General features: G+C 43.5%; 1 protein-coding gene across 1 annotated transcript in view; it reads right to left on the reverse strand.

The window, feature by feature from the left end:
* Positions 1–5,820: 5,820 nt before the first annotated feature.
* The window catches only part of mapkap1 (MAPK associated protein 1), a 99,057-nt gene continuing 81,866 nt past the window's right edge, over positions 5,821–23,011 (reverse strand). The window contains exons 11-12 of the mRNA XM_084159358.1: positions 9,596–9,693; positions 5,821–5,947 (exon numbers count right to left, since the gene is read on the reverse strand). Coding sequence (XP_084015484.1) covers positions 5,825–5,947; positions 9,596–9,693 — 221 coding nt within the window. The 3' untranslated portion in view covers positions 5,821–5,824. The remainder of the gene's footprint in view (positions 5,948–9,595; positions 9,694–23,011) is intronic.

The raw sequence follows: 23,011 nt of genomic DNA on the forward strand, positions 1-23,011 counted from the left end.
ATTGTGGAGGTCTACAATTTTTTTTCTGAGGTCTTGGCTGATTTCTTTAGATTTTCCAAAGAGGCACTGAGTTTGAAGGTAGGCCTTGAAATACATCCACAGGTACACCTCCAATTGACTCAAATGATGTCAATTAGCCTATCAGAAGCTTCTAAAGCCATGACATCATTTTCTGGAATTTTCCAAGCGGTTTAAAGGCACAGTCAACTTAGTGTATGTAAACTTCTGACCCACTGGAATTGTGATACAGTGAATTATAAGTGAAATAATCTGTCTGTAAACAATTGTTGGAAAAATTACTTGTGTCATGCACAAAGTAGATGTCCTAACCGACTTGCCAAAACTATATTTTGTTAACAAGACATTTGTGGAGTGGTTGAAAAACAAGTTTTAATGACTCCAACCTAAGTGTATGTAAACTTCCGACTTCAACAGCGATTACCAGTAAATATAGATGACCAGTTAATATAGATTACCAGTTAATATATTTGACCAGTAAATACAGATTGCCAGTTAATATAGATGACCAGTAAATATAGATTACCAGTAAATATAGATGACCAGTTAATATAGATTACCAGTCAATATAGATGACCAGTTAATATAGATTACCAGTAAATATAGATGACCAGTTAATATACTTTACCAGTAAACTATATTACCAGTTAATATAGATTACCAGTAAACTATATTACCAGTTAATATAGGTTACCAGTTAATATAGTTTACCAGTTAATGTAGGTTACCAGTTAATATAGTTTACCAGTTAATATAGGTCACCAGTCAATATAGATTACCAGTTAAAATAGATTACCAGTAAATATAGATTACCAGTTAATATACTTTACCAGTAAATATAGATTACCAGTAAATATAGGTTACCAGTTAATATAGATTACCAGTTAATATAGGATACCAGTTAATATAAATTACCAGTTAATATAGTTTACCAGTAAATATAGATTACCAGGTAATATAGATTACCAGTAAACGATATTACCAGTTAATATAGATTACCAGTAAATATAGATTACCAGTTAATATAGGATACCAGTTAATATAGATTACCAGTAAATATAGATTACCAGGTAATATAGATTACCAGTAAACGATATTACCAGTTAATATAGATTACCAGTTAATATAGTTTACCAGTTAATATATTTACCAGTTAATATATGTTACCAGTTAATATAGATTACCAGTTAATATAGATTACCAGTTAATATATGTTACCAGTAAATATAGATTACCAGTAAATATAGGTTACCAGTTAATATAGATTACCAGTTAATATAGATTACCAGTAAATATAGATTACCAGTTAATATAGGTTACCAGTTAATATAGTTGTGGTCCTCTGTAGCTCAATTGGTAGAGCATGGTGCTTGTAACGCCAGGGTAGCGGGTTCGATCCCCTGGACCACCCCATACGTAAAAATGTATGCACACATGACTGTAAGTCGCTTTGGATAAAAGCGTCTGCTAAATGGCATATATAAATATATATGTTAATATAGGTTACCAGTTAATATACTTTACCAGTAAACTATATTACCAGCTATATATATAGATTACCAGTTAATATAGGTTACCAGTTAATATTGTTTACCAGTTAATATACTTTACCAGTAAACTATATTACCAGCTATATATATAGATGACCAGTTAATATAGATTACCAGTTAACTGCTGTAGCTTCACTTATTTCCCTTCCTGTGTCTCAAAACGTTGGATCCCCTTAACATTATTTTGTTCCTTTCCACCAATAAACAGTAGTGTTGTGCAAAGCGGATTTGCTCACCATGACAACTACCCAACAGCATTACCCATCTGACCCCAAAAATAAAATGGACATAGCCATTTTTGTCACACTGCTTCATACAGTGCCCATTGACACAGCACAGGGTGGTGTGATGGCAATTTGGTGCTCTGTGGAACATTTGGTTGCCCTCTGGCCTAAGAGTCACTTCCTGGAGAGAGAGAGCTGATCAGGGTGACATGGAGGATTAGTGGGACTGGGCATCACCCGAAAACCGCCTGAGGTGAAAGCCACTGCTCCTGGTCCACATGAGGGACACACACACACAGACACACAGAGAGACAGCCATCTATATAAGTCACAGCTCGCTAGTCTTGGAAGAAATTAGTTTTTCATAAATGACACCAACTGTATTTTGTTAAAGCAAAACCGATAATTCTGTCTGATAGCAACAGCAAATGACACAGTATGTACACAAACTCATTTGTTTCAAATACCTTCTCCATATCTGGTAAATGGTATTTATTCCGCGTAAAGAGACTGTTCAGACCTGTTTAGAAATGTGTTTTCTTTCCAGAAACTTTTGCAGATTGATCTTGCAAATGGAATAGTCCCGAAAGTGCACACCATACCCGTCTGGCACTCCAGGCAGGCTCAATCAAAAAGCTCAAAGTAGAATCTCAAATCCTACTTGAACCCAGGTCTGGTAGGGATAGTGAGAGGCGTTCCAGCTGGACTGTGTTGACCTCCTTCAGTGATCCTGGCTGGGAGCATCAGCTGTGACCCCCAATGACATTACATAGCTATCTTAAACCAACAATAAACAACAATATATAAACAGCAACTGCTATCATTATTTTTGCTGTCAGGCGCATGACGAGCAACTTGATGCAAAGTGTGACCCTACAAAGCTTTGGCAAATGTATTTTTCAGAGAAAGATGTTAGCAACCCTCGTGAAATTCAATTCCATGATATTGTAAAAGCCACAATCTGTGAAATGTGCACATGCACATACGTATAAGTTTTAGAAATGACTAGAAATCTAGACTGCGGCTTTACAAGATTAACATTTGGACTAAGTTTATCAAGGATCTGCCTGGCCACAAAATGTATTAATGAGAAGGAACAAGATGGGCTAGTAGGAAACACTTGAGAACTTCCAAGATATTCGGAGCCGGACAAATTGCAACTTCTTCAACTTTGGGAGTTTAACCATCGGCGGAAGGTGGGGAGTGACGGGGGGACATCCACTTCAGGAGCCACCGAGTCATCAGCTTCGTCCCGCTTATTTCCCGGGCTGGAAACTGACCGGCCGGTTTGTGTTAGAGCCCCCCAGGAGTCCCATTCATTAAACATCACTTATACACCACGCTGAGAGGAGAGAGAAGCCAGACAACACACCTGGCCCCATCCTCCACATCGCCTCCCTCTTACTTAGCATGGCAGGAACTCAGGAAAAGGGACAGATTTCATAGGCATTTGTGGTTTGCTTTAAGATGGAGGTTGGGACTGAATATATTGAGAAGACAGCTTGAAGTTTGCCGTGCAACAACTCTAGTAGTGTGTGGTGGGGAAGTCTCCTTTTTTCATGTGCTATTTTTGTATTTTTATACCCTGCCCCTGTGAGGATCTGATGTTTACACTACATGCCGAAGGATCATTAAAGTTGTATTGAATTTGAATTGACAATAGGTGAAATGGTGCAGACAGACATGGATTATGGGTGGAAAGCTCTGCTGTACACTTCTATCAGCAACATTGCCCTGCTTCGTGTCTTCTGAAGGGGCACTTCAAGCTATTCTGTTGCAGATGACACTATAAGAAACATGTTTTTAAAGAGAAAGGCCAGAGAAAGGCAAAGGCAACGCATATGAGCAGAATTTATATAATGTCATTGTATTAAACAACATCAACAAAATGCTGTAAAAATGTCATACATTCTCTATCTGCCTCCCATTGGGACAGTCGGAACAAACATGATCTGTTCAACAGACAGTGCTTCATTCATTATTTTACAGTCCATAGATACAATGCAGAAAAATAATAATTGTATAGGTCACAGTAAAAAGTACAGGTAATAATTTCCTTTTTTTTTTTTTTTTTTTGAAATCATAAAAATCTGTCAGGTCGTACCCCTTCCTAACCCCTCGCTACCTTTGCTCACAATAAGTAGTTTTGAGAGTTTTCTTTCAGACTCGAAAGTATGGAAATGCCTTGCTTACATAATCACAGCAACTCAGCAGAACTGGCATTGATTGGTAGTGAGCCCCTATTTTAAAGGTTTCAGGCACTGAATGTACTATGGCCAAAGCAGGTTTCGTCATATCATTTAATTAACCCTGAATGTAATCGTTATCTATATACAAATAAAAATGCAAGGATGTTCCCTTTACATACCAATGTACAACATAAGTCTGATTAAGTTTACATCTTGATACATAGAGAAGAGTAGAAGCGAGGGATTTAGTATTTTCATTGTCCTGATGCCTTCGGTTTTCACTCGAGCCATCGGTATGCATTCGACACTAAAATGTAGAATTGATTTGTAGGCAGTGGATGAACAAGGTTTCGTTGATTGACACTGGTGTTAACGCAACACCGTGGTCCTCTGACCCGTCCAGAGTTCTTGGGATTGATGACAACAGGGGGGGATGAGTTGCATTCCTTCATCTCTTTCAGAAGAGGATTACAAGTCCCGCTTTTTCTTGTTTTCTATGTCTGCACATTCGTAAAAGGACAAAGTTAACTTTAGCTCTGATATGGCTGACGAGTGGAGACCCTTCTGTGAAGACATGGGAGTTTAAGAGGCAGCTCTTTAATCATCTAGGACCATGATGCATCTCCCTCATAGCCACAGAAGTAAGGATACTGCAGTACCCCCTGATAAATCTAAATAAAATAATAATACAAATATATTTTCCACAAAATTAGTGAACTAGGCCTTTATTACTGTATGAGCAGAGAACTAACCCCCCCAACCAAAAACATCTCCCCCCCCCCAACCAAAAACGATCTTCCTGCCCCCCCCAACCAAAAATATCTTCCTTCCCCCCCCCCCCCCCCCCCCCAACCAAAAACTATCTTCCTTCCCCCCAACCAAAAACATCTCCCCCCCCCCCCCCCCCCCCAACCAAAAACTATCTTCCTGCCCCCCCAACCAAAAACATCTTCCTGCCCCCCCAACCAAAAACATCTTCCTGCCCCCCCAACCAAAAACATCTTCCCGCCCCCCCAACCAAAAACATCTTCCTGCCCCCCCAACCAAAAACATCTTCCTGCCCCCCCAACCAAAAACATCTTCCTGCCCCCCCAACCAAAAACATCTTCCTGCCCCCCCAACCAAAAACATCTTCCTGCAGCCATGACCTCCCTCTCTTTTTATTCCTTATAATCTCTTCCTCTATTCTATCTCTTTGATTGTGACACTCTTCCCTTGGCCTTCAGCTCCCTCTGCTGTGTTCAGCCTCACTGTGCGAGTCAAGTCAGTCAGGCTCCAGACAGTGGCTCCAGGGTCCGGGCTCCAGACAGTGGCTCCAGGGTCCGGGCTCCAGACAGTGGCTCCAGGGTCCGGGCTCCAGGGTCCGGCCTCCAGACAGTGGCTCCATGGTCCAGGCTCCAGACAGTGGCTCCATGGTCCAGGCTCCAGACAGTGGCTCCATGGTCCAGGCTCCAGACAGTGGCTCCAGGGTCCGGGCTCCAGACAGTGGCTCCAGGGTCCAGGCTCCAGACAGTGGCTCCATGGTCCAGGCTCCAGACAGTGGCTCCAGGGTCCAGGCTCCAGACAGTGGCTCCAGGGTCCGGGCTCCAGACAGTGGCTCCAGGGTCCGGGCTCCAGACAGTGGCTCCAGGGTCCGGGCTCCAGACAGTGGCTCCATGGTCCAGGCTCCAGACAGTGGCTCCAGGGTCCGGGCTCCAGACAGTGGCTCCAGGGTCCGGGCTCCAGACAGTGGCTCCAGGGTCCGGGCTCCAGACAGTGGCTCCAGGGTCCAGGCTCCAGACAGTGGCTCCATGGTCCAGGCTCCAGGGCCGGGGCTCCAGACAGTGGCTCCAGGGCTTCTCCTCTACTGACCTGACTTCTTCTCCTTCTGAAAGCTGAAACTGGTGCGCCGGCTCAGTTTACGTTGCTTCTGGGCAAAGTATTCCGCCCGCGACGTGCTGGCCCGAGACTCCAGGATGTAGTTCACCTGAGAATGAAAAACAAGGGATTGTGGGTAGTGTTTCAATTACAATATTATGTAGAAATATACGTATACTACGCTACATACAGTGGGGGGAAAAAGTATTTAGTCAGCCACCAATTGTGCAAGTTCTCCCACTTAAAAAGATGAGAGAGGCCTGTAATTTTCATCATAGGTACACCTCAACTATGACAGACAAATTGAGATTTTTTTTCTCCAGAAAATCACATTGTAGGATTTTTTATGAATTTATTTGCAAATTATGGTGGAAAATAAGTATTTGGTCACCTACAAACAAGCAAGATTTCTGGCTCTCACAGACCTGTAACTTCTTCTTTAAGAGGCTCCTCTGTCCTCCACTCGTTACCTGTATTAATGGCACCTGTTTGAACTTGTTATCAGTATAAAAGACACCTGTCCACAACCTCAAACAGTCACACTCCAAACTCCACTATGGCCAAGACCAAAGAGCTGTCAAAGGACACCAGAAACAAAATTGTAGACCTGCACCAGGCTGGGAAGACTGAATCTGCAATAGGTAAGCAGCTTGGTTTGAAGAAATCAACTGTGGGAGCAATTATTAGGAAATGGAAGACATACAAGACCACTGATAATCTCCCTCGATCTGGGGCTCCACGCAAGATCTCACCCCGTGGGGTCAAAATGATCACAAGAACGGTGAGCAAAAATCCCCGAACCACACAGGGGGACCTAGTGAATGACCTGCAGAGAGCTGGGACCAAAGTAACAAAGCCTACCATCAGTAACACACTACGCCGCCAGGGACTCAAATCCTGCAGTGCCAGACGTGTCCCCCTGCTTAAGCCAGTACATGTCCAGGCCCGTCTGAAGTTTGCTAGAGTGCATTTGGATGATCCAGAAGAGGATTGGGAGAATGTCATATGGTCAGATGAAACCAAAATAGAACTTTTTGGTAAAAACTCAACTCGTCGTGTTTGGAGGACAAAGAATGCTGAGTTGCATCCAAAGAACACCATACCTACTGTGAAGCATGGGGGTGGAAACATCATGCTTTGGGGCTGTTTTTCTGCAAAGGGACCAGGACGACTGATCCGTGTAAAGGAAAGAATGAATGGGGCCATGTATCGTGAGATTTTGAGTGAAAACCTCCTTCCATCAGCAAGGGCATTGAAGATGAAACGTGGCTGGGTCTTTCAGCATGACAATGATCCCAAACACACCGCCCGGACAACAAAGGAGTGGCTTCGTAAGAATAATTTCAAGGTCCTGGAGTGGCCTAGCCAGTCTCCAGATCTCAACCCCATAGAAAATCTTTGGAGGGAGTTGAAAGTCTGTGTTGCCCAGCGACAGCCCCAAAACATCACTGCTCTAGAGGAGATCTGCATGGAGGAATGGGCCAAAATACCAGCAACAGTGTGTGAAAACCTTGTGAAGACTTACAGAAAACGTTTGACCTGTGTCATTGCCAACAAAGGGTATATAACAAAGTATTGAGAAACTTTTGTTATTGACCAAATACTTATTTTCCACCATAATTTGCAAATAAATTCATTAAAAATCCTACAATGTGATTTTCTGGATTATTTTTTCTCATTTTGTCTGTCATAGTTGACGTGTACCTATGATGAAAATTACAGGCCTCTCTCATCTTTTTAAGTGGGAGAACTTGCACAATTGGTGGCTGACTAAATACTTTTCCCCCCCCCCCACTGTAGCTTGTACAATTGGTTATTTTTCACACAGAAAAAAACGTATTGGTGTTGATGGGATGGTCAAATGTCAAATAGTCACAATTAATAATCAATTTGAAAATCCAAAAAGCAGGACATATTGCTTTTTCAAGTGGCATGGGACACCAGATGACTGACAGTCAGGATGACACCCTGATGTCTCGTTACATCCAGTAGATGTCACTAAATGGGAACATATGCTATTTAAGGAGAAACACGGACAGCTCATAAACGGCAGACTTATGAGCTGGGAGATCTGAGGCGGAGATAACGTAGATAATTTTAATGGAGGTTTAATGCCTAGACCTGAGATATAATAAGCTAAGCCTTAAGAGAGAGAAGGGATACTTCAAAAGACTCGTTTTAAAGGCGGAATTACCACGCCCTGTGGGATCCTCCTCATCCATGATGTTTTATTGGTAAATGCATAAACATGCTGTCAATAATTTCATGGCTAGTAAAATCCTTGGCATTCACATGGAAACCCTGTGCTTCGACCAAAACGTTCACACTCAGGTAATTTTTTTTTAATATGGTCTGGTGTTTGGTTATAATGTGCCTCATGGGAGGCAGCTGGGATGTGTGTGACTGCACCTTTTATGATGGTGGGAAGCGAGGGGGTCCGTTCCAAACAACAGATATGAGGGGTATGAGTTTGGATCAGATGAACATTCAAAATACTCAAGAGAAATATTGTTGCTGTAAAGTACTAATGTTTGTTTCTCTCACCTGCTTTATACGGAAGTCTCCCCGATATCCTGCCCTTCTTTTTAAACCCCCAGGCCACAGTGACTTGTAGTAATGAAAGCATTATTCCCTGCAATGTGTGGTCACACTCAAAAGGAATACCCCAGGGGTCAACTCCGGGCCCGCTGAGATTTCCCGAGATGGAATCATCAGGATAAGGGTACTTATCAAACCGCCAGCTCATGGGTCACACCTGCCAACCCCGGTGACATGCCTCCACCGAGCCACAGTGATGACATGCTACTGAAAGCCCTGTCCCCTGAGAGTAGGTAACTAGAGTCCTCACAATTACCTGCAATTTTCACCCCACCTGCTCTGACTTTCAACATGCACCCCACCTGCCCTGCCCTGGCCTTCAACCTTCACCCCACCCACCCACCCTGACCTTCAATCTTCACCCCACCTGCCCTGGCCTTCAACCTTCACCCCACCCACCCTGACTTTCAACTTTTCACCCCACCTGGCCTTCAACCTTCACCCCACCAGCCCTTCAATTTTCACCCCACCTGCCCTGACCATCAATCTTCACACCACCTTCCCAGGCCTGCAACCTGCACCCCACCTTCCCTGGCCTGCAACCTGCACCCCACCCGCCCTTCAACCTTCACCCTAACTGCCCTTCAATTTTCACCCTAACTGCCCTTCAATTTTCACCCTAACTGCCCTTCAATTTTCACCCTAACTGCCCTTCAACCTTCACCTCACCGCCCTTCAACCTGCACCCCACCTTCCCTGGCCTGCAACCTGCACCCAACCTGCCCTGGACTTCAACCTTCACCCCACCTGCCCTTCAGGAGATTCTCTCCCATGCTCCACTTTCAAGACTTATTACGGAAAAGTCCTTAAAAGTCAATTAATCATCAGTAACACTAATTAAAGAGAGTATCATTATCTTCCGTATTTTAATGGTTACAGTTGAATTATCATAGGCCGATGTGGTAAAAATGCCTCACGGCCTTAATCTACATTTTTAATAGGATATTTCATATTTGCATCTCTGAGTGCGCATACAATTAGGTTTTTTAACCCTACGGGTATGTGGGAGACTGCATAATAATATAGTACAACTGTCAATATCTGTCAATAGTGACTTGTACCCTGCAGACCTGACTTTGTAAAGTACATGAAGAGGTAAAACAACGTATTTCCATGTGACGTGGAAGCAAAAGGCACAGCGACCCACCCCATTACTCACCTTCAGCACGATCTCATTGACAGTAGCAGCATCAGACTCAAAGTACAGGGGCTTGTAGTCGTGGTTGCTGAGGTGTGTGAGCTTGAATATTGCATGACCTGCAAGACAAGGAGGAAGAGGACGTTAAATACAAGACAGTAAAATAAGGAATTCACACAAACCAAGAGACTGTAAAATCATTGTCCCCACAGCAGGGATAAGGTTCACTTTTATATTACAGTCAAGGGACAGGACCTTTATATTACAGTCAAGGGACAGGACCTTTATATTACAGTCAAGGGACAGGACCTAGACCTTTATATTACATTCAAGGGACAGGACCTTTATATTACAGTCAAGGGACAGGACCTTTAAATTACAGTCAAGGGACAGGACCTAGACCTTTATATTACATTCAAGGGACAGGACCTTTATATTACAGTCAAGGGACAGGACCTTTAAATTACAGTCAAGGGACAGGACCTTTATATTACAGTCAAGGGACAGGACCTTTATATTACAGTCAAGGGACAGGACCTAGACCTTTATATTACAGTCAAGGGACAGGACCTTTATATTACAGTCAAGGGACAGGGCCTAGACCTTTATATTACAGTCAAGGGACAGGACCTTTATATTACAGTCAAGGGACAGGACCTAGACCTTTATATTACATTCAAGGGACAGGACCTTTATATTACACTCAAGGGACAGGACCTTTAAATTACAGTGAAGGGACAGGACCTTTATATTACAGTCAAGGGACAGGACCTTTATATTACAGTCAAGGGACAGGACCTTTATATTACAGTCAAGGGACAGGACCTTTATATTACAGTCAAGGGACAGGACCTAGACCTTTATATTACAGTCAAGGGACAGGACCTAGACCTTTATATTACAGTCAAGGGACAGGACCTTTATATTACAGTCAAGGGACAGGACCTAGACCTTTATATTACAGTCAAGGGACAGGACCTTTATATTACAGTCAAGGGACAGGACCTAGACCTTTATATTACAGTCAAGGGACAGGACCTTTATATTACAGTCAAGGGACAGGACCGTTATATTACAGTCAAGGGACAGGACCTTTATATTACAGTCAAGGGACAGGACCTAGACCTTTATATTACAGTCAAGGGACAGGACCTAGACCTTTATATTACAGTCAAGGGACAGGACCTAGACCTTTATATTACAGTCAAGGGACAGGACCTTTATATTACAGTCAAGGGACAGGACCTAGACCTTTATATTACAGTCAAGGGACAGGACCTAGACCTTTATATTACAGTCAAGGGACAGGACCTTTATATTACAGTCAAGGGACAGGACCTAGACCTTTATATTACAGTCAAGGGACAGGACCTAGACCTTTATATTACAGTCAAGGGACAGGACCTTTATATTACAGTCAAGGGACAGGACCTAGACCTTTATATTACAGTCAAGGGACAGGACCTTTATATTACAGTCAGGGGACAGGACCTTTATATTACAGTCAAGGGACAGGACCTAGACCTTTATATTACAGTCAAGGGACAGGACCTATACCTTTAAATTACAGTCAGGGGACAGGACCTTTATATTACAGTCAAGGGACAGGACCTAGACCTTTATATTACAGTCAAGGGACAAGACCTTTATATTACAGTCAAGGGACAGGACCTTTAAATTACAGTCAAGGGACAGGACCTAGACCTTTATATTACAGTCAAGGGACAGGACCTAGACCTTTATATTACAGTCAAGGGACAGGACCTTTATATTACAGTCAAGGGACAGGACCTAGACCTTTATATTACAGTCAAGGGACAGGACCTTTATATTACAGTCAAGGGACAGGACCTAGACCATTATATTGCAGTCAAGGGACAGGACCTAGACCTTTATATTACAGTCAAGGGACAGGGCCTATACCTTTATATTACAGTCAAGGGACAGGGCCTATACCTTTATATTACAGTCAAGGGACAGGAGCTTTATATTACAGTCAAGGGACAGGACCTTTATATTACAGTCAAGGGACAGGGCCTAGACCTTTATATTACAGTCAAGGGACAGGGCCTAGACCTTTATATTACAGTCAAGGGACAGGGCCTTTATATTACAGTCAAGGGACAGGACCTAGACCTTTATATTACAGTCAAGGGACAGGACCTTTATATTACAGTCAAGGGACAGGACCTAGACCTTTATATTACAGTCAAGGGACAGGACCTTTATATTACAGTCAAGGGACAGGACCTAGACCTTTATATTACAGTCAAGGGACAGGGCCTAGACCTTGATATTACAGTCAAGGGACAGGACTTTTATATTACAGTCAAGGGACAGGACCTAGACCTTTATATTACAGTCAAGGGACAGGACCTTTATATTACAGTCAAGGGACAGGACCTTTATATTACAGTCAAGGGACAGGACCTAGACCTTTATATTACAGTCAAGGGACAGGACCTTTATATTACAGTCAAGGGACAGGACCTTTATATTACAGTCAAGGGACAGGACCTTTATATTACAGTCAAGGGACAGGACCTTTATATTACAGTCAAGGGACAGGACCTTTATATTACAGTCAAGGGACAGGACCTAGACCTTTATATTACAGTCAAGGGACAGGACCTTTATATTACAGTCAAGGGACAGGACCTAGACCTTTATATTACAGTCAAGGGACAGGAACTAGACCTTTATATTACAATCAAGGGACAGGACCTAGACCTTTATATTACAGTCAAGGGACAGGACCTATACCTTTATATTACAGTCAAGGGACAGGACCTTTATATTACAGTCAAGGGACAGGACCTTTATATTACAGTCAAGGGACAGGACCTAGACCTTTATATTACAGTCAAGGGACAGGACCTAGACCTTTATATTACAGTCAAGGGACAGGACCTTTATATTACAGTCAAGGGACAGGACCTTTATATTACAGTCAAGGGACAAGGCCTAGACCTTTATATTACAGTCAAGGGACAGGACCTTTATATTACAGTCAAGGGACAGGACCTTTATATTAGAGTCAAGGGACAGGACCATTATATTACAGTCAAGGGACAGGACCTAGACCTTTATATTACAGTCAAGGGACAGGACCTAGACCTTTATATTACAGTCAAGGGACAGGGCCTTTATATTACAGTCAAGGGACAGGGCCTATACCTTTATATTACAGTCAAGGGACAGGACCTTTATATTACAGTCAAGGGACAGGACCTAGACCTTTATATTACAGTCAAGGGACAGGGCCTACCTTTATATTACAGTCAAGGGACAGGACCTTTATATTACAGTCAAGGGACAGGGCCTAGACCTTTATATTACAGTCAAGGGACAGGGCCTACCTTTATATTACAGTCAAGGGACAGGACCTTTATATTACAGTCAAGGGACAGGACCTAGACCTTTATATTACAGTCAAGGGACAGGGCCTACCTTTATATTACAGTCAAGGGACAGGACCTAGACCTTTATATTACAGTCAAGGGACAGGGCCTACCTTTATATTACAGTCAAGGGACAGGACCTAGACCTTTATATTACAGTCAAGGGACAGGGCCTACCTTTATATTACAGTCAAGGGACAGGACCTAGACCTTTATATTACAGTCAAGGGACAGGACCTAGACCTTTATATTACAGTCAAGGGACAGGACCTTTATATTACAGTCAAGGGACAGGACCTAGACCTTTATATTACAGTCAAGGGACAGGACCTAGACCTTTATATTACAGTCAAGGGACAGGACCTAGACCTTTATATTACAGTCAAGGGACAGGACCTAGACCTTTATATTACAGTCAAGGGACAGGACCTAGACCTTTATATTACAGTCAAGGGACAGGACCTTTATATTACAGTCAAGGGACAGGACCTAGACCTTTATATTACAGTCAAGGGACAGGACCTAGACCTTTATATTACAGTCAAGGGACAGGACCTTTATATTACAGTCAAGGGACAGGACCTTTATATTACAGTCAAGGGACAGGACCTTTATATTACAGTCAAGGGACAGGACCTTTATATTACAGTCAAGGGACAGGACCTAGACCTTTATATTACAGTCAAGGGACAGGACCTTTATATTACAGTCAAGGGACAGGACCTAGACCTTTATATTACAGTCAAGGGACAGGACCTTTATATTACAGTCAAGGGACAGGACCTAGACCTTTATATTACAGTCAAGGGACAGGACCTAGACCTTTATATTACAGTCAAGGGACAGGACCTAGACCTTTATATTACAGTCAAGGGACAGGACCTTTATATTACAGTCAAGGGACAGGACCTAGACCTTTATATTACAGTCAAGGGACAGGACCTAGACCTTTATATTACAGTCAAGGGACAGGACCTTTATATTACAGTCAAGGGACATGACCTAGACCTTTATATTACAGTCAAGGGACAGGACCTTTATATTACAGTCAAGGGACAGGACCTTTATATTACAGTCAAGGGACAGGACCTAGACCATTATATTGCAGTCAAGGGACAGGACCTAGACCTTTATATTACAGTCAAGGGACAGGGCCTATACCTTTATATTACAGTCAAGGGACAGGGCCTATACCTTTATATTACAGTCAAGGGACAGGAGCTTTATATTACAGTCAAGGGACAGGACCTAGACCTTTATATTACAGTCAAGGGACAGGACCTAGACCTTTATATTACAGTCAAGGGACAGGACCTTTATATTACAGTCAAGGGACAGGACCTAGACCTTTATATTACAGTCAAGGGACAGGACCTAGACCTTTATATTACAGTCAAGGGACAGGACCTTTATATTACAGTCAAGGGACAGGACCTAGACCTTTATATTACAGTCAAGGGACAGGACCTTTATATTACAGTCAAGGGACAGGCCCTAGACTGTGGGAACACTACAATGTTCCACATCTATTGATGGGAAAAGTGCTTCTAGCCAAATCAAAGCTAAGGTGATGCATTAAACCACCAATGTGAAGCAGTAAACCCAATGCACAAATCATTAGGCTGCTATCAGTCTACTGGTAGTTCAATGTGCTTATGATATATGACCATACACAGTACTGTACACACAAACATCAGATTCTACTACACATGTTGTCCAAGAGTGAGCGGTAGAAGTTCCCAATTGAAGGCACATTACTATGCTATGTCATTACTGATTGATTGGGAGTCTTTTAATTCAGCTTCCTTGAGCATCTCTGTACAATCCACAACAATGAAACTTTACATTAACTGAGTGAATTCTGTCGGACCTTCTCCTGCTTGGCTACGTTTCCTCGTCTTTTTACTCCCTTGGTATCTCCTGTAGTCGTTTCTGATTTCATGGCTAACCTTGTGCTCTGGACAACCAATTCATTACTGTTAATGCATCGCCATCTGATGTAAATCAACCAGGGGGGCTCAATAAGCAAGTGAAGGCTAACATATGCAGATGTACAATGCCCCCCCCCCCATCATCATACATCTCAGAGTCTAGCCAATTGGCCAACAATCAATTCTGGGGGATTTAAGTGGCTGGTATTAATTCATTTTTCTGCCCGCAACGTTCCTCAAAAAGGGGTCCGGTCTACAAAGAACTGGACCCTAGAATCATGCATCTTGGGCAATAAAAATCTGCTCAAAGACAACATGTCAAAGCTGGGGAAAAATGGCTCTTGCTAATGGATTCTCAACAGAAAATAGCTTTTAAGCAATCAATCTTTACGTTTTTTTTATTCGAGAAAAAAACGAATTTTCCTCATTAAAGGAGCTGGGTGTCATAGCCTCTTTGTGGCTATGCGGCGTAATGAAAACACCATTAACATTGATCACAATTATAAGGGCTCATGCTGATATCCCTTCGATTACCACACCACTTTCTGGTTTCACTAACAAATATGTAAGCAGAATAATTTAAGATCGCTTGCAGCCACTCTGAAATGCACATTTTGAATTATACCCAAGATAGGAAAAATAACGATTAACAAAAATAAACGCAACATGCAACAATTTCAACGATTTTACTGAGTTACAGTTCATAGAAGGAAATCAGTCAATTTAAACAAATTCATTAGGCCCTAATCTATGAATTTCACATGACTGGGCAGGGGCACAGCCATGGGTGGGCCTGGGAGGGCATAGGCCCACCCACTTGGGAGCAGGGCCCAGCCAATCAGAATGAGTTTCTCCCCACCAAATGTCTTTATTACAGACAGAAATACTCCTCAGTTTCATCAGCTGTCCGGGTGGCTGGTCTCAGACGATCCCGCAGGTAAAGAAGCCGGATGGGGAGGTCCTGGGCTGGCGTGGTTACACGTGGTCTGTGGTTGTGAGGCCGGTTGGACGTACTGCCAAATTCTCTAAAATGACGTTGGAGGCGGCTTATGGTCGAGAAATGAACATTAAATTATCTGGCAACAGCTCTGTTGGACATTCCTGCAGTCAGCATGCCAATTGCATGCTCCCTCAAAACTTGAGACATCTGTGGCATTGTGTTGTGTGACAAAAACTGCACATTTTAGAATGGCCTTTTATTGTCCCCAGCACAAGGTGCATCTGTGTAATGACCATGCTGTTTAATCAGCTTCTTGATATGGCCTCCCGAGTGGCGCAGTGGTCTAAGGCACTGCATGGTTAATCTGTAACTATTGAGGATTATTCTAGTCACCCATTAAAGAGATGTCAAACGGTTAATCTGTAACTATTGAGGATTATTCTATTCAAGCATCAAAGTGATGTCAAACGGTTAATCTGTAACTATTGAGGATTATTCTATTCAAGCATCAAAGTGATGTCAAGTGGTTAATCTGTAACTATTGAGGATTATTCTATTCAAGCATCAAAGTGATGTCAAGTGGTTAATCTGTAATTGAGGATTATTCTAGTCAAGCATCAAATAAATGTCAAGTGGTTAATCTGTAACTATTGAGGATTATAATCTGTATCACCCTCAATGCCATCGCTAGGTCCCAACACTAGTATCTCTTCTACATATCCACGTCTCAAATAGGAAGATGGGAAAGTGACTCGGCCTCCTCTCCGACACAGGTACTCTCTCAGACTCTATTCTAGCGGCCTGGCGATGTGGAACAAATATCTCGCCCAGTGGGGAAGGCAGAGCAGGGGGGGAAGACAATGGAGGAGGCGCACTGTGGCTGTCTTCCCTCAATGTGTGTCTGCAGAGAGGAGCAGGGCCCTCATTAACTCTGACACCGGCTCTTATGTATGCCTTCATTAGGGGGATAAGAATAGAGACTCATGTATGCATTCATTAGGGGGGTAAGAATAGAGACTCATGTATGCATTCATTAGGGGGGTAAGAATAGAGACTCTTATATATGCCTTCATTACGGGGGTAAGAACAGAGACCCTTATGTATCCCTTCATTACGGGGCTAAGAACAGAGACCCTTATGTATCCCTTCATTACGGGGGTAAGATTAACTCTGACACTGGCAAGAATAGAGTCTGGTTCCAAAAAGTGGGGCGCTAAGCCGTAACTGATGCAGCCGTGTGGAAAATCTTTGTGGGAGTGTCATGACACTATTCTGCAACCCCCTTAGCTCCATCCTATCAGCCATCAGTCCATTTTACCACAGAACTAACTCCTTTATACTTGTACATTTTAATGCAGGAAAACTGAAATCCATTTGACCTAATTTCTACCAGTATGTCACCTATGAAACTAGAGGGGGAAAAACACTCTAGATCACCTTTACACCACACGCAGAGACACATAAAAAGCTCTCCCTCCATTTGTCAAATCTGACCATAAGTCTATCCTCCTGATTTCTGCTTACAAGCAAGAACAGGAAGTACCAGTGACATGCTTAATTCGGAAGTGGTCCGATGAAGCGGATGCTAAGCTACAGAACTGTCTCGCTAGCACAGACTGGAATATGTTCCGGGATTCAGGAGTTTACCACATCAGTCAACAGCTCCATTAAATAAGTGAATCGACGACGTCGTCCCCACAGTGACCGTACGTACATATACCAACCAGAAGCCATGGATTACAGGCAACATCTGCACTGAGCTAAAGGCTAGACCTGCCACTTTAAAGGAGCGAGACACTAACCCGGAGGCTTATAAGAAATCCCGCCATGCCCTCCGACGAACCATCAAACAGGTAAAGCTCAATACAGGACTAAGATCGAATCCTACTACACCGGCTCTGACGCTCGTCCGATGTGTCAGGGCTTGCAAACTATCACAGATTAAAAAAAGGGAAACCCAGCCATGAACTGCCCAGTGACACGAGCCTACCAGACGATCGAGGCAAGCAACACAACCATGCATGAGAGCACCAGCTGTTCCGGACGACTGTGTGATCACGCTCTCCGTAGCCGCTGTAAGACCTTTAAACAGGTTAACATTCACAAGGCCGCGGACAGATTACCAGGACGCGTACTTAGAGCATGCGCTGACCTGGATCCTGGACTTCCTAACACGCCGCCCCCATGTGGTGAAGGTAGGCAGCAAAACATCCGCCACAACACATCCTCCACACGGGGCCCCTCAGGGGTACGTGCTTAGTCCCCTCCTGTTCTCCCTGTTGACCCACGACTGCGTGGCCGCGCACGACACCAAACCATCATTGAGTTTGCCGATGACACAACGGTGGTAGGCCTGATCACTGACAATGATGAGACAGCCTATAGGGAGGAGGTCAGAGACCTGGCAGTGTGGTGCCAGGACAACAACCTCTCCCTAAACATCTGCAAGACAAAGGAGCTGATCATGAACTACAGGAAACGGAGGGCCAACCACAGGGCTGTAGTGGAGCGGGTCGAGAGCTTCAAGTTCCTCAGTGTCCACATCACTAAGGACCTATCATGGTCCAAACACACCAACACAGTCATGAAGAGGGCACGACACCGCCTCTTCCCCCTCAGTAGGTTGAAAAGATTTGGCATGGGCCCTCAGATCCTCAAAAAGTTATACAGCTGCACCATCGAGAGCATCTTGACTGGCTGCATCACCACTTGGTATGGCAACTGCTTGGCATCTGACCGCAAGGCGCTACAGAGGTTAGTGTGTACGGCCTAGTACAACACTGGGGTCGAGCTCCCTGCCATCCAGGACCTCTATAACAGGCGATGTCAAAGGAAGGCCCAGAAAATTGACAAAGACTCCAGCCACCCAAACCACACTGTTAATCTCTGCTACTGCACGGAAAGCGGTACCAACACACCAAGTCTGGAACCAGCAAGGCCCTGAACAGCTTCTACCCCCACGCCATAAGACTTATAAACAAGACTGCTAAATAGCTAATCAAATGGCTACCCAGACTACCTGATTTGACCCTTTTTTGCACTAACTCTCTTGCACTGACTCGATGCACAACCAGTGGACTGTACCGACACACTCACACTGACACCCCAACAAACACACACACAGAGACACTACATACGCCAACACACACATAACATGCAACACACAAGCATACTGACACCACACACACACTTTCACACTCACCACATATGCTGCTGATAGTCACTTTATCCCTACCTATAGCTACCTCAATTACCTCGTACCCCTGCACATCGACTCAGTACTGGTACTCCCTGTATATAGCCATGTTATTTTCTACTCCATATACAGCGAGGGAAAAAAGTATTTGATCCCCTGCTGATTTTGTAAGTTTGCCCACTGACAAAGACATAATCAGTCTATAATTTTAATGGTAGGTTTATTTGAACAGTGAGAGACAGAATAACAACAACAAAATCCAGAAAAACACATGTCAAAAATGTTATAAATTGATTTGCATTTTAATGAGGGAAATAAGTATTTGACCCCTCTGCAAAACATGACTTAGTACTTGGTGGCAAAACCCTTGTTGGCAATCACAGAGGTCAGACGTTTCTTGTAGTTGGCCACCAGGTTTGCACACATCTCAGGAGGGATTTAGTCCCACTCCTCTTTGCAGATCTTCTCCAAGTCATTAAGGTTTCGAGCCTGACGTTTGGCAACTCGAACCTTCAGCTTCCTCCACAGATTTTCTATGGGATTAAGGTCTGGAGACTGGCTAGGCCACACCAGGACCTTAATATGCTTCTTCTTGAGCCACTCCTTTGTTGCCTTGGCCGTATGTTTTGGGTCATTGTCATGCTGGAATACCCATCCACGACCCATTTTCAATGCGCTGGCTGAGGGAAGGAGGTTCTCACCCAAGATTTGACGGTACATGGCCCCGTCCATCGTCCCTTTGATGCGGTGAAGTTGTCCTGTCCCCTTAGCAGAAAAGCACCCCCAAAGCATAATGTTTCCATCGCCATGTTTGACGGTGGGGATGGTGTTCTTGGGGTCATAGGCAGCATTCCTCCTCCAAACACGGCGAGTTGAGTTGATGCCAAAGAGCTCCATTTTGGTCTCATCTGACCACAACACTTTCACCCAGTTCTCCTCTGAATCATTCAGATGTTCATTGGCAAACTTCAGACGGCCCTGTATATGTGCTTTCTTGAGCAGGGGGACCTTGCGGGCGCTGCAGGATTTCAGTCCTTCACGGCGTAGTGTGTTACCAATTGTTTTCTTGGTGACTATGGTCCCAGCTGCCGTGAGATCATTAACAAGATCCTTCCGTGTAGTTCTGGGCTGATTCCTCACCGTTCTCATGATCATTGCAACTCCACGAGGTGAGATCTTGCATGGAGCCCCAGGCCGAGGGAGATTGACAGTTGTTTTGTGTTTCTTCCATTTCCGAATAATCGCACCAACTGTTGTCACCTTCTCACCAAGCTGCTTGGCGATGGTCTTGTAGCCCATTCTAGCCTTGTGTAGGTCTACAATCTTGTCCCTGACATCCTTGGAGAGCTCTTTGGTCTTGGCCATGGTGGAGAGTATTTGATTGACTGATTGCTTCTGTGGACAGGTGTCTTTTATACAGGTAACAAACTGAGATTAGGAGCACTCCCTTTAAGAGTGTGCTCCTAATCTCAGCTCGTTACCTGTATAAAAGACACCTGGGAGCCAGAAATCTTTCTGATTGAGAGGGGGTCAAATACTTATTTCCCTCATTAAAATGCAAATCAATTTATAACATTTTTGACATGCGTTTTTCTGGATTTTTTTGTTGTTATTCTGTCTCTCACTGTTCAAATAAACCTACCATTAAAATTATAGACTGATCATTTTTTTGTCAGTGAGCAAATGTACAAAATCAGCAGGGGATCAAATACTTTTTTCCCTCACTGTATATAGCCATGTTATTTTCTACTTCCTGTATATAGCCATGTTATTTTTACTCCCTATACAGTGGGGAGAACAAGTATTTGATACCCGGACAGCTGATGAAATGGAGGAGTAGTAGTTCTGGGCTGATCCCTCACCTTCCTCATGATCATTGATGCCCCACGAGGTGAGATCTTGCATGGAGCCCCAGACCAAGGGTGATTGACCGTCACCTTGAACTTCTTCCATTTTCTAATAATTGCGCCAACAGTTGTTGCCTTCTCACCAAGCTGCTTGCCTATTGTCCTGTAGCCCATCCCAGCCTTGTGCAGGTCTACAATTTTATCCCTGATGTCCTTACACAGTTCTCTGGTCTTGGCCATTGTGGAGAGGTTGGAGTCTGTTTGATTGAGTGTGTGGACAGGTGTCTTTTATACAGGTAACGAGTTCAAACAGGTGCAGTTAATACAGATAATGAGTGGAGAACAGGAGGGCTTCTTAAAGAAAAACTAACAGGTCTGTATGAGCCGGATTTCTTACTGGTTGGTAGGTGATCAAATACTTATGTCATGCAATAAGATGCAAATTAATTACTTAAAAATCATACAATGTGATTTTCTGGATTTTTGTTTTAGATTCCGTCTCTCACAGTTGAAGTGTACCTATGATGAAAATTACAGACCTCTAACATGCTTTGTAAGTAGGAAAACCTGCAAAATCGGCAGTGTATCAAATACTGTATACAGTGGGGGAAAAAAGTATTTAGTCAGCCACCAATTGTGCATGTTCTCCAACTTAAAAAGATGAGAGAGGCCTGTAATTTTCACATTGTAGGATTTTTTATGAATTTATTTGCAAATTATGGTGGAAAATAAGTATTTGGTCAATAACAAAAGTTTCTCAATACTTTGTTATATACCCTTTGTTGGCAATGACACAGGTCAAACGTTTTCTGTAAGTCTTCACAAGGTTTTCACACACTGTTGCTGGTATTTTGGCCCATTCCTCCATGCAGATCTCCTCTAGAGCAGTGATGTTTTGGGGCTGTCGCTGGGCAACACAGACTTTCAACTCCCTCCAAAGATTTTCTATGGGGTTGAGATCTGGAGACTGGCTAGGCCACTCCAGGACCTTGAAATGCTTCTTACGAAGCCACTCCTTCGTTGCCCGGGCGGTGTGTTTGGGATCATTGTCATGCTGAAAGACCCAGCCACGTTTCATCTTCAATGCCCTTGCTGATGGAAGGAGGTTTTCACTCAAAATCTCACGATACATGGCCCCATTCATTCTTTCCTTTACACGGATCAGTCGTCCTGGTCCCTTTGCAGAAAAACAGCCCCAAAGCATGATGTTTCCACCCCCATGCTTCACAGTAGGTATGGTGTTCTTTGGATGCAACTCAGCATTCTTTGTCCTCCAAACACGACGAGTTGAGTTTTTACCAAAAAGTTCTATTTTGGTTTCATCTGACCATATGACATTCTCCCAATCCTCTTCTGGATCATCCAAATGCACTCTAGCAAACTTCAGACGGGCCTGGACATGTACTGGCTTAAGCAGGGGGACACGTCTGGCACTGCAGGATTTGAGTCCCTGGCGGCGTAGTGTGTTACTGATGGTAGGCTTTGTTACTTTGGTCCCAGCTCTCTGCAGGTCATTCACTAGGTCCCCCCGTGTGGTTCTGGGATTTTTGCTCACCGTTCTTGTGATCATTTTGACCCCACGGGGTGAGATCTTGCGTGGAGCCCCAGATCGAGGGAGATTATCAGGGGTCTTGTATGTCTTCCATTTCCTAATAATTGCTCCCACAGTTGATTTCTTCAAACCAAGCTGCTTACCTATTGCAGATTCAGTCTTCCCAGCCTGGTGCAGGTCTACAATTTTGTTTCTGGTGTCCTTTGACAGGTCTTTGGTCTTGGCCATAGTGGAGTTTGGAGTGTGACTGTTTGAGGTTGTGGACAGGTGTCTTTTATACTGATAACAAGTTCAAACAGGTGCCATTAATACAGGTAACGAGTGGAGGACAGAGGAGCCTCTTAAAGAATAAGTTACAGGTCTGTGAGAGCCAGAAATCTTGCTTGTTTGTAGGTGACCAAATACTTATTTTCCACCATAATTTGCAAATAAATTCATTAAAAATCCTACAATGTGATTTTCTGGATTTTTTTTCTCTCAATTTGTCTGTCATAGTTGACGTGTACCTATGATGAAAATTACAGGCCTCTCTCATCTTTTTAAGTGGGAGAACTTGCACAATTGGTGGCT

The sequence above is a fragment of the Coregonus lavaretus genome, assembly GCF_964263955.1.
Source record: "Coregonus lavaretus genome assembly, chromosome: 4".
Taxonomy (NCBI): Eukaryota; Metazoa; Chordata; class Actinopteri; order Salmoniformes; family Salmonidae; genus Coregonus; species Coregonus lavaretus.